At 41.5% G+C, this 13,447-nt stretch overlaps 1 protein-coding gene across 5 annotated transcripts in view; it reads right to left on the reverse strand.

Annotated features, from left to right (window-relative positions):
* The window catches only part of spg21 (SPG21 abhydrolase domain containing, maspardin), a 66,695-nt gene that overhangs the window by 5,393 nt on the left and 47,855 nt on the right, over positions 1 to 13,447 (reverse strand). For all 5 annotated transcript variants that reach the window (XM_069910684.1, XM_069910685.1, XM_069910686.1 and 2 more), the window contains 2 exons: positions 4,919 to 5,027; positions 3,825 to 3,932 (listed from right to left, as the gene is read on the reverse strand). In XM_069910684.1, coding sequence (XP_069766785.1) covers positions 3,825 to 3,932; positions 4,919 to 5,027 — 217 coding nt within the window. The remainder of the gene's footprint in view (positions 1 to 3,824; positions 3,933 to 4,918; positions 5,028 to 13,447) is intronic.

Below are 13,447 nucleotides of genomic sequence, written 5' to 3' on the forward strand. Positions count from 1 at the left end.
CAAAACATACCGGGCGGCACGGGCTCATGGGCTGAATGGGCCTGTAACCATGCTGAAGGTCCAAAAATTTTTTTTTTTAATTAAAACAATTTAAAAAATCTATTTTAAATTTAAATTAGGGGCCAAAAATTTGGGCAAGGTTATTTTGCACTTGCCTTCAATAGAAATAAAGGGCATTAGGAAATTATTAGAAAAATAAAGATTGCTCACCTTCTATCATGTTGCAAATGATAGGAGACAGTAGGGACAGTCACAGCCTAAAATCTCATGCGTATCAGATTAATTTTTTTAACTAATTTGGAGTTACAGCAGGCTAACAGGCCCTTCTGCCCACAAGCCAAGACCAATTAACCTGCTAACTCCATTTGTCCGTGAATCTGGGAGGAAGCCCATGTGTACAAACTCTTTGCAGACAGCAGCAGATCCAAACTTGAATCACTGGTGCTGTAATAGCGTGGTACTAACTGTTCCACCAATCAAGGATCAAACTGCTGTATCGTTCAGTAAATTGGTCTTGCAAATGTACAACAGCTTTACTTGAGAACCTTAGCTCTACACATGCCTGCAGGCTGAATGCTGTGTCCGTGCACTCTGCTACTTCTCAGTTAAAAAAACATGATCCTGATATCATCCAATCAATACTTTCTGCTGAAGGTGAAAGCAAGATTTTTAGTCTAGTGATGTAGAAGGTACATTGTGGAGAGTGGAGTCAATCTCATGAAGACATTGCCTTCTGAAAACTATTTCCCAACTGCTTCACAGGAATAACACAGAGCTAACACTTCTGCGCTTGTCTTCGTTGCCCTTAAATGCCAAGTTAAAACTTCCACGTAAAATGTATTTCCCCTTTCATCCAAAAATAGAAGATGATTGAAAAAGATGGTGTAATTGGCATTAATGATGCTAGGTGAGAAAAGTCATGAACCTCAAAAAAAAAAAGGGGTTGATATACTTTTGAGACCTTAAGTTCAGCTCAAAATCCAATCCGTGCTGATCTGGTGTACAAGTTGACCCTTGAGAAACCAAAAACCCGATTGCGACAGATTTTCATTGAAAACAACAACATTTAGCATCCTTCAAAATCGCTCTCTATCATCGTCTGAAGCAAAGATCGCAGCAGGCACATCCATACCCTCACTGTTTAAACAGTCATCGTATGGGCCCCAGTCTGTACCCGATGAGGCAGTTTCAGCTTTGTCATCAGTGTCCCACAATAAATCATGCCATCAATTGCACAAGAGATACCGCACTTTTTAAAAATCATTATCATAGTCTCCGCTTTAAATTTATCCCATGCCTTGAGCACGAAGTTACGCAGCACATCAAGTGATGCAGCCATCTTTTGTAAATGACTTTTCTGAGCTCGTCATCCATGTATTCCATTCCTTGAATGGCTTGTTCAAGCAGACATCGAGAGGTTGCAATATAGATGTCAAACCACTCGGGATAACCGCCATGTAAGTATTATGTGGTGCTAATCTACTTTTAGTGTTCTCAGTTAAGTGGCTACGAAATATATCCCAGACCAGCAAACTCTGTTCTTTGCTTAAACAAAGAAGGGGGGGGGGGGGGGGAAGAAATGAGGTGGAGGGAGGGTCCCATCAGTGCTCTGTGGCAAGGGATTACTTAAGGTGGTATGTGAGTGTTAAGAAAAAGGTTGAGATCCACTGCTCTAGGTTCTTCCATGATAGGAAACAGTTTCGCTTCATCAGATTCCTTATGTTTCAATCAGGTGTTCCCTTCTCAACACCAGCAGACAAAGGCCTAGCCTGACCAATCCTTCCTCAAAAGATTAGCCTGGTAAGCTTGCTCTGAACTGTTTCACATCAATTCACAACTACCATATCTCAATTCCCTTTACCATTCCCAGGCAAACGTGTCTCTCCTCAGCCTCATTCATCGCTTGGGTGAGGCCAAAGATACAAACCTGAGGAACAGCACATATTCCTCATGGGTATCCTCCAACCCAACGGCATGAAGAGCATTTTTTTCTAATTTTTGGTATCTTCACCTGTTTACCTAGATCCACTGTTTCTATCTCTTCTTCACCTTTTCCTGTTCTTTTCTCTCTGATTTAACCCCTCCACATTGTTTCTCCCTCTATCCCTCTCCCTCCACCCTACTACTGCACTTCCCCAGGATCTTTCAGCCTTGATATAGTTGTGACCTTTTCCTACTTTAGTTTCGAGGAAAGTTCTGCTAGAGCCACAGAGGTGAAATCGATGACGCCTTACATACAACTACCGCCAATGTCGCGCCTGGTCAGGGTGCATTTGCTTTTCCTTGGATGTGCTGTATGTCCGATGAAAATTGTAGTCCAAGTGCCGAATCTCTCCGAGCGAGTAGAAATGTGTGCTTGTATCGCAGTATGTGTAAGAGGCCAGTGGTCTGTATAAATGATGAAAGGATGACCTTCCATTAAAAAGCGGAAATGTCTCACTGCAAGATAGATGGCCAAGAGTTCTCGACCAAACATTCTATACTTGACCTGAGCTGGTGACAGCTTGGCTGAAAAAAAAATACCAGAGGTTCCAACTGCCCACAGACTCATTGTTCTAACACTGCTCCCACCACACTGACAGATGCATCTGTGGCTGAGTGAGCAAGGCGCTGGGCTTTTGATGTACAAGCATCGTGGCATTCGCAAGCACGGTCTTCACATTGTTGAAAGCCCGCGCAGCATCATCTCTCAAAGTTAATGGTCTTTTGGACACTGACTTATTGGATCCTTTTAGGAGTTCAGTAAGGGGTAATAGAAATGCTGCAAGAATCAGCGATAAAAATTCAGCATGCCTTAAAATAACGCAACTGGCCAAATGTAACGGGTGTAGGAAATTCTCAAATCTCTCGCACTTTCGATTCAACGGGGAAAATACCACCTTGCGTAACTATGTCCCAAAAATATATGGGCTGCAGCGCCAAAAACGCATTTACTGGGATTGATCACAAGCCTCTGAAGCAATGAGATAAGGTGGGGCTTGTGATCCTTTCATTCACACGTCAACTAGAATATCGTCGATGTAAACTGCTAGTGGATCATGTTTAACCCAACAACACTTTCCCTTTGATCCAAAGGACTTTCATGCTCTTACTATGCAGTACTTTAACATTTGACATACAGTAACTTAGAAAGATGAGTAAAAAAAACAGAAAATTAAAAGATGCCTGTAATAGCACTGGCTAAGTAACATGAAGAAGGCACACCAGGGGTGAACTTTGTGAAGAGTTTGAGATTTGGTATGTTTCCAAAGGCAGATAGATATCTACAGGTGTAGCGTGGAGAGCATTTTGACCGGTTGCATCACTGTCTGGTAGTGCACAGGACAAGAAAAGGCTTTAGAGGTTCGTTAACTTAGCCAGCGCTATCACAGGCATCAGTCTTCTTTCCGTCGAGGACATCTACCAGAGCCGGTGTCTTAAGAAAGCAGCCTCTATCCTCAAAGACCCTCACCACCCAAGCCTTGCCTTCTTCCCACTGCTACCATCAGGAAGGAGGTACGAACAGCCAGCGGCACAAGGACAGCTTGTTCCCCTTTGCCATCGGATTTCCGAATGGACAATGAACTACAGTCACTACCTTGCTTTCTCTTATTTTTGGACTCATTTATTTATTCTTAAAGTGTAATTTATAGCAATGCTTCCACTGTAATGCAGCCGCAAAACAAGACATTTCATGACAAGTTCATGACAATGAATTCTGATTCTCAGACTAGTAAAATAGAAGTAACAAAATAGATGAGCCAGTTGACCCATCAAACGTGCAGTTAGAAGCAGCATTGAGGGAACCCAGGCATTCCTGGATGTTGGAAATCAAACATACTCACGTCCATTATTGTTACAGGGACATCTTTAATCTTGTGAGGCTCTACATAGGAGTTCTGACAATTAAGAGTGAGACGAGAGGCCAGCTCACCCTGCCCCAAACTTTCCAACTGTTTATGAACAAAAGGAGAGAGAAAGAGATAGGAAGTGCTCATGAAACAAAAATCAAGGTGGCGTTAAACTAAACAGCAATATGTTGGAGGGACCAAGGTTTAACTCAAGCTGGAGTCGGCCAATGTTGGAATTTGAAGCTAAACGCAATTGAGTGGGCCGAGCAGCATCTGTGGGAGAAAGAGAATGGTTGTCACTTTGGACTGAAACCCTTCCTCAAGGTTTGAGCAGTCATAGGGAAGGGTTTCAGCCTGAAACATCAACTGTTCTTTTTCTTCCAGATCGACGTGCTGGATTCCTCTTAGCTTTAAATTCCAGCAGTATCCATTACCTCCAGCTTGAGTTAAATCTTCGCATTCATTAAGTTAAAATCCCTGGTTGCTGTCATCGCTGCTTTCATCCAAGTACGTAACAAATATTCCAGCAATTGCCCAAATAACTAACGCGAATGCCCTTCTTTCTAAGATGTAGGTCGCACACAAATCTGGAACTGAATAGGTCCAGGACTTTTTTTTTTCTCTCCAGTGTGACAAATGGACACGAGTGTTCATGATTTTGCAATCAGTGACAAACGCTGAATTACTAAAATTTCCCTTGGAGTGACCTTGCGCATGAAATGGAATGGACTTCCTCTACAACTATTTGGCCTCCTGAGCTGAGCTCAAACTTTGAACCTGGGCGACTGCATGGGATTTACCTGCTACTTTCTCTGGTGTAACTTTCCCCAGTATTATTATCTTTTCTCTGTGTTTTCATATTTTGTTATTTTCTGGTTGCTGGGTTTTAATCGATTAATCGTCTCTCAAAATTCTTGAGCTTTAAGAGGGCAAGCTTTAACGAATTGCTCAGCGGAGCACAGTAGTTTTGTCATCAAGGTACTGTACCAGCAGCCAAAGCAACAAACCATTGGTCTGGAGACTCAAGTTCGAATCCGGTTTGGGAAAATCCAACACAACCAAATGAACAACAACAAAACATTTCTTACCCGGTCAACCATGAAATCAATTGCGTCTGCCATTTTTGAATCTACAGGTCCAGAAGTAAAGTTTCCAAGAACAATCTTTTTCAGCATAAATCCAGGCATCAACCAAAAGCTGGAGAGAAGTTTCAGTAAAATGGATGGTCATTGACATTGAAGAAAATTAGCATAATTATCAAATAAGTTTTAGAATCATAGTGTCATGCAGAACAGGCCCCTTGGCCCATCTCATCCATGCCAACCAAGTTGACATTCTGGGAGAGTGTTGTATTTGGCTCATAATACATCCTTCTTAGCCCTTCCTGTCCATACATCTCTGCCAATGTCTTTTGAATGTGAAAAATCATACCAGCTTTTGTAGTCTCCCCTGGCAGCTCGTTCTCCTATTTTTATTTATAATTTAGAGAGACAGAATCTGAAAAGCTGACTACACAAGTTATATTTAATCAGGATGAAAGATGGAGGGACAAAACTGTTTCTTCTAAAAGTCCTGATACCCCTGGTATCCAGCACCTACGGGGATTAGGAGATGCCAGATAAGCGAGATTTCCAGTTGCTTGAGTCTGCGTGCTGTGTGAAGGGAGAACAAATAGTGAGGTAAGCCCATTTTAAATTTCTGTGATTTTTTTCCATGATTATTTTCATTGGTTGCTTGAATTCGGATAACAGGGATTTTACTGTATTAGTGTGCCAACCTCTCAGTTCCATTCTCCTGGTAACAACAGCCAAAAGCTTTCTATTCAGGTTCACACATCTTCCTATGGAAGATAGTTTTAGTTGGACAGGATCGACACCATTTTGAATATTTTGACAGCTTGATCAACTCCAAATTCTCCTTCAGTTTACATCATTTTTTAGGATTCAGAATACGAACTGCTAAATTCCACATAGCAGCTTATTAAATACTGCTACCCTTTGAAAGCCAATGGCAAACACAGAAGGATCAAAACATTGTTAATAAAGCAGGTGGAACTTGTAATAAAAGCAGAGTGCAAACCCAAGAAGATATGTTCAACCTGTACAAGATAATTATTCAAATTGAATGCCATTATGGGCACCGCACTTCAGGAAAGCTGTGAGGGCTATGTAGAGTACAGAATACACTCACCGAATCTTGTCATCCCACGACATGGCCTATCAGGATCATGGCAGGGGAGTGGCCCCATTCCCCCTTTCATTTCCTTGAACCCCCTACAATTTTACATTTACACACAAGCTTATTGGATTATTTTTGCCTTCACCTACACGGAGGGGTAATTTCCAGTAGACAGTTAACCATGTCCTTGGGATGTGGCAACACCTGTGCAGAGAGGGTGCAACTGCACAGCCAGCATCCAAGTTGCAGACTGAGGCTAGGTTTGTGGAACTGCTGGACAACGTTATGGATGCAACGTTAGAGGAAAGACTGGGCGGGGGGGGGGGTGCGGCATGTATTTAATTTTTTTTAAAAAACTGAGATATGGTGCCTGCAGGGTGCTGAAAATAAAATGAGTGCAACAAAAGAAAATGTATGGGCAGCAGAGAGAACAGGTTGCTGGCATTGAGAAATGGGACCAACTGGATCACTTGATTAGGAATTGGCATCGATTCAATGGGTTGGAATTGTCTACTTCTGCAACAGAGCCTCAGATTCTGTTAATGATGTTTTACTTACAGCAGAGAAGGAGGTATGGTTAGTGCAACACTGTTACAGGGCCAGCGATCAGGACTGGGGTTTGAATCTGTGCCGTCTGTAAGGAGTTGGTACATTCTCTGTGTGTCTCCGTGGGTTTTCCCCGGGGGCTCCGGTTTCCTCCCACCTTCCTAAAACATAGCGTGCAATTGGGGGGCATGGGCTTGTGGGCCAAAAGAGCCTATTACCGTGCTGTATGTCTACATTTTAAAGAAAGATTTTAGGGAAATGCTTAAAATCATGAAGGTTATGGTAGTGCAAAAGAAGAAAAACTTTCTGCTGGTTGAAAAATCAAGACAGACATTTTAAATTATTATAAAAGAAGAGGAGGAAAACATTTTTACAACTCGAGTAGTTAGGTTAGGTATATACTCCAAGATTGATAAAAAATTTGGAGGCAACCTTCAAAAGGAATTGGGAAATTGATTATCATCCACTCTAAGCATTTCTTCCCTCCTTCACCAGCTCACAGTGTTCATCACCTCCAAAAATCCTCAGCAATCGGCTACTACAAAATGCTCAGGTTACACAATAATGCTTCCCAACTGTTGAGTGGGACAAGAGACGCAGGTTAACGGAAAGACCACCCGCCTCCTGGTTTCTATCCAAACTGCATGCAATCCTGACTTGGAAATATGCCGTAGACCCTTCAACTCTGGGTCCAAATCCTGGAACTACCCTGGAGCCCTTTCCCACCTACACAGTAACAATTTGAGGCATTTAACAACCCTCTTTCTGCAGGGCGATTAGAGATGAGTGACAAAACACTGGGCTTGCAAGAAATGCCCACGTTCTGAAAAAAAAAAGCAAAAAGCTGAAAGGGTGTGAAAAGGTGAGAGTTAACTCAATTTCACTTTAAAAGACCCATCACATACGAGGGACTCTCTGTTGCTCCTCAGGGATTTTTGGTCAACAAATTTACATTGCTATTCCTTCTTTTCAACAGCTTTCATCCCCCAACCCCCCCCAACCCATACTCAGATGAAGTGCGAGGCAAATACCGACTAAGAATCTGTGGGTCATTTCCTAATCCAACCTGCTCAGATAGAAAATCATTTCCCTGCACCAACAATCTCACTTAAAACCAGGCGCTTGATAAAACAAAATTCTGGAAAACTGCATTGACGGACGGGTCGCAGCAGTTCATTCTTTTTCTCACCTCACAAATACCACAGATTATCTATCTACCAGCCAACCAAAACTTTCCTCCTAGAGTAAGAATTTCAAATATCTATTGGTCACAAAACCATGTGGAATGAATGTAGATTGCATTTTGAATTAAAAAGGCACGTTCAACACAAAAGATCTCTGCTTTGGGTAGACTTATAATTTAGTGCATTTCAATGAAATCTCTCGTCAAAATTTCAGTGAAATAGGCTTTATCAATCCAATCTTTTCAGACAAAATAATCCAGGCACACAAACACAAGGAAATAGGAGTAGAAATGGGCCACTTAGCCCTTCAAGCATGCCCTGTCATTCAACATGATCATGACTGATCAGTCCCAGATTTCCTTGCTGCTGTACTGAAAGCCTCTTTCAAAAATAGCCAATATAGGGCAACATGGGTGGTATAGCTGTTAGCGCAATGCCTTTACAGCGCCAGTGATCGGGACTGGACCAGGGTTCAAATCCCACGTTGTCTGTAAGGAGTATGTATGTTCTCCCTGTGTCTGCGTGGGTTTTCTCCAGGGGCTCCGGTTTCCACCCATCGTTCAAAACATACCGAGGATGTAGGATAATGGGAGGCAAATTGGGTGGCACGGACATGTGGTCTGAGATGGCTTGCTTTATGTTGAAATTAAAAAATTAAAATTTATAGCATTGCCATCCCAGGTTTGCTGTACCTACATGCTTATTTTTAAAGATAACTATTCAAAGACACCCTAACCCCTTTCGATATCAAGACGTCCCAATCTGTCACTATTTAAACAGTCTGTTTTTCCACATATTTTACATACATTTGTTACAGTGGATCCCAACACTGTCTTAAGGTGATTAAATCACCTTGAAATCTCTATCTTCCTCAATCCAACCCTATTTTGAATCATTTACATACAGATACACTGCACAGTAACAGGCCCTTTCGGCCCACGAGCCCATGCTGTCCAATTACACCAAATTGACCTACAACCCCTGGTATGTTTTGAATGGTGGGAGGAAACTAGATCCCCCAAGGAAAACTCATGCAAACACATGGGGAACGTACAAACCCCTTACAGACAGCGCCAGATTCAAACTCATGATGCGATCACTGGTGCTATAAAAGCATTGCGCTAATTGCTATGGTAATCGTGCCACCCAAACATGGAATTGTATTTGGTCGTCTCAATCAAATAACGACACAGTAAAATTGTGATAACCTGGAATCTGATTATTTGGCAATCTCACTGATTCAGCACCTGGTTCACTCATTAGTCTGGAGACTGAGACAGGGCTCTGAAGTGGGTGCAGCTCTGGACAATGGGCAAGTTGTGCAGGCGAGAGGTTGTGTGGCCAGGAGTGCAAGTGCAGAGTGTGTCTAGGATCCAGGCTGTAACCCAGTTGAGAGGCTGTGGATGGAACCAGAGAGTGGGCTGATTGCTTGGCCAGAGCCAACTCCAGAGTGCTTGCAGATTGCATGGCAAGTGTCAGGATTGGGAATGTTGGCTAGGATCTAGAGTTGATCAGTGTCTGGCCAAGATGGAGTCTATGTGCTTGCAGGGTAATGCATCTGTAGTGGGTGTCTAGAGTGTTGGCTGTGTACGAGGTTGGAGCTTGGTTTGACAGACTGAGACATACAAGCTGCAACTTATTGGGATCTATTTCTCACTCTCTGTAAATGCAGCAGGGCTCAACTTCAAGGTCATTTCAAATGTGGAGTTTTTGGGAAAAATAAATGTGTGTAAATATGTAAAAGAAAATGCAAATCAAATTGATGGGCATTAATAAAAGAAATATCCAACAATCTGAAAAAATGCCAGCCAGGCACTAAAGCCGAGAGTGCTAGATTATTAGTTTTATTGTTTGTGAATATTTGGATCCAAGTACTAATCTGTGCTCACTAAATAGTCACTGCCTGCTACCCCCCCAAAAAAAAGACCCAGTAATCCCCCCCCTCCTATTTGTCCACCAATGTCAATCCATGCCAGGATACAACTCAGAAACCTGTGAGCTTTAATTTTACACACTGATCTTTCTTGCGTGTTGTATCAAAGCCCTTCCGAAAGTCAAAGCACACCACATCTACTGATTCTTGCTTACTTCTCTACCAGCTGTTCTTGGAATAGAGATCTTCTATCCCTAGAAGGTTTGTCAAATATTTCATAAATCTAATCACTATTTTACTGTCTAGGTATCATGTTAGTTCTGTAGTCTCTCGTCTTCTCATTCTGCCTTTTTTAAAAAAGAAATACTGGAGTTACATTTGCCATTCCCCAATCTGCAGGAGCCTTTGCATTAACGATATAATTTTAAAGGCCCTAACCCTATTTCCGTGGCCACCCCGTTTAAAATTCTGGAGCACAGATTGTCAGGTTCCATTAATTTCCTCAGCATTTTTTTTATTATTACCAATTTCCTTTAATTTCTCCTTTGTGTCTGACTCGTGGCTTGAAATAACTTTCTGGAAAGTTATTTGAGGTCTTTTCTGAAGGTCAAACCAGAGCACTGTTAATTGCAATACTGACTTTTCATTCCTCAATGGATAATTAATCTTTTAGTTTTTAACATGCTGTGGCAGCTTTGTGTTCTTTGCAACTTTACTTTCATATACGCTGCTTTCCTACTTTTAATCTCATCCTTTTCCTCATTGAATTCTAAAATGATCCGTACCTTTTAACTTGCTACTTTTCCCTGATATCTTTATGACTCCTATAATTTATTTTGCTGATTGAGGCTGGATTGCTTTTCATATTCCATGTTTACATCAGGCAGGAATATACAATTATTACAGATTTTGCCTTCATTCCTCAACTGTTAACCATGGTCATGCCTTTCAATTAAATTTCCCAATCTAACATAGCAAGCTTGTGCTTCATACTTTGTCATTTCCTTTGTATAGATTTAGGAGCCTTGTTCAAAATTGAGCAGCTTTGTTTTCCTTCTTAAGGAAGAAATCTATCATGGGCCACTCTTCTCCAAAGGACTTGCACAATGATCTCAATTATTTCTTTCTCATTGCATAAAATGAGATCCAACATTCCTCAATAGATTGTCATTTAAAAAAAAATTATATGTTCTATGAATTCATCTTATTTGCTGTAAATTTCATTTGCCCAACCTTTGTCCTTGTGAAAGGTTACCGCATTAATGTCAGCTGCACTTCTCAGTGATACCATGCCCAATGTAGCAACTACTAATTGGTGACCTAATGTGTTTTTTTTTAAAACCCGTTGCTATTTCTTGGCTTAATCCTAATTGATTTCAACTCAACATCATGACCTGTCGAGCCAAAATAATTTCCTACCATAACATGGATCGCCTTTATAACGGCACTAAACCACTTTCTGTTCCTTTTGCCAAGCCTTTCACAATGTCAAATATCTTTGCACATTCAGCTCCAAGCTTTGGTCACTGCAAATACATTTATGATTCAGCAATTGGATCATACCCATGTACTCCATTAATTTATTTGTCTTGTTTGCATGCTGAGAGCTTTTAGATAGAGCATCTTTAATTTGCTCCTTCAACTTTCTTCCGTAGTGATTCCCTTAAACTGTTCTTAAATTCTGACATACAACACAGTCATAGGCCCTTACAGCCCACAAGCCCGTGCCACCCAATTGACATACAGCCCCAGTACATCATGAACAGTGGGACATAACCAGAGCACCCAGAGGAAAGACACGCAGACCCGGGGAGAGGGTACAAACTCCTTACAGACAGCGCGGGATTTGAACCCAAGTTCCTGGCGCGGTAATTGTGTTGCACTAATTGTGCTCCTCTTTTCTTTTTTTGTTTTCCTTTGTAGTTTGCTTATTTTTCCAGATTTCATTTCAAAGTTCTCACATCCTTCAAGCTTGTTAAAATCTTTTCCAATGGGCATGAGGAAATAATGTCAGCAACTCACAAGGATATTGGTCCTAATCCTAAAGTGCAAGCTGTCTAATTCGTTGAGATCCCACTTGCCCCAGAAATAGTTACAATGCCTCAGAAAACTAAATCCCTCTCTCCTGAACTATCGGTCCAAACATTCATATTTTTTCCTCCCTCCAATTTCCTTACTTATTAACTCAGCACTGTGAGTAACCCTTTTGCAGTCCTGCTTTTTTAAGTTTATTAGCATCTGATAACATTTACAAGCAGACAAACAGCATATCATTTAAAATAAATATATTTGGATATAAACACTTTGGGATGATTTACTCAGTTGCAGGGTACTGTTCAACAATCTCCAGCCTGTTGGAAGAAGCGGACAGTCCTGATTTTGATGCTCCTTTACCTCCCTCTTGATGGTAAAGGGTCAAATATACTGTGCACTGGATGGAAAGTGTCTTTTATAATTCTTTGAGCCCTACTTAACGAACACTCCCAGTAAATGTCTTCATTAGAGGAAAGGGAGACTCAAGTAATCTTCTCGGCTGTTTTAATGATCCTCTGTATCAACTTCCAGTCTGTGGCTTTGCAGCCACCATATCAGACAATGATGCAGGCAGATTGTGCTCCTGCAAAAAGTTGTCAACGTGGGGGCCGGAACCTTGCCCTCCTCAACCTCCTTAGGAAATGCAGGGACAACTGCATCTTCCTGAACAATGAGGTGTTGTGGGTCCAGGATAATTCTCCTTTATGAGCACAACACCTTTACAGCACCAGTAAATGGGACTGGACCCAGGTTTGAATCCAGCGCTGTCTGGAAGGAATTTGGACATTCTCCCCGTGTCCGCAAGGGTTTTCTCCAGGGGACTCGGGTTTCCTCACACCCTCCAAAAATGTACCAGGGTGTGTTAGTGGGTACAATTAAGTGGCATGGACTGTATGGCCGAATTGGCCTGATACAGTGCTGTATGTCTAAATAGTTTATATGGACATCAAGGAACTTTGAGTTTTGAAGGAACTTTTGACCTTTCCACTAGCTCCATAAACTCTTTCTGCAGAACCTTATCCCTTTTCTACCAATGTCATTCCCTTTTACTTGAAAAGATTCAATGCAAGTTAAGATGTGCACAACTTTGGTTTATCAACATGTTGAAGAGCTGAAATAATATTTCAAATGAAAGAATTGATCAAGAATATTAGAGGGGTTAGGATGAACAAATTTAGGATCAGAAGGAACTCCATTTTGAGAGATCAAATACAAAGAGTAAAGAATACAGTAAATGGTAGAAACCTTAGGAAAACTGACATCGGAGGGAATTTAAGATGAAAGTTCAAAGCACCCTGAAGGTGGAAACACAAGTGGATAGGTTGGTAAAGAACATACAGTAAAATCCTCATTATCTGGAATTCAAGCAATCAGCCAAATAATCACAGAAAATAAAGAGGTTTAAAAAAAAAATGAAGGTTTAAAATTGGCACCCCTTAGCAGTCGGTTCACCAATCCACGCAATCTCGTGCAAATTCACTTATCCGGCATCTACTAATCCACATAGGTACTAGGTACCAGACACTAGAGGTTTTACTGTATACGGAATGCTTGTCTTTAATGGTTTGGGCATTGAGTATAAACACTAGAAAATCAAGTTGCACCTACATACAACATTGGCTATGCTATATTTAAAGTTCCGGTTGCCACTATGGGTAGGATGAAGAGGCTTTGGAGAGGGTGCATGAGAGATACATCAGGATATTGATTAGATTGGAGTGTACTGGCTACAAGGAGAGTTTGGACAAAGGAGTATCAGAGGCTGAGGCGAAACGGACTAAAAATAGTTAGGCCCCAATCGA

The sequence above is a fragment of the Narcine bancroftii genome, chromosome 14 (genome assembly GCF_036971445.1).
Source record: "Narcine bancroftii isolate sNarBan1 chromosome 14, sNarBan1.hap1, whole genome shotgun sequence".
Classification (NCBI taxonomy): Eukaryota; Metazoa; Chordata; class Chondrichthyes; order Torpediniformes; family Narcinidae; genus Narcine; species Narcine bancroftii.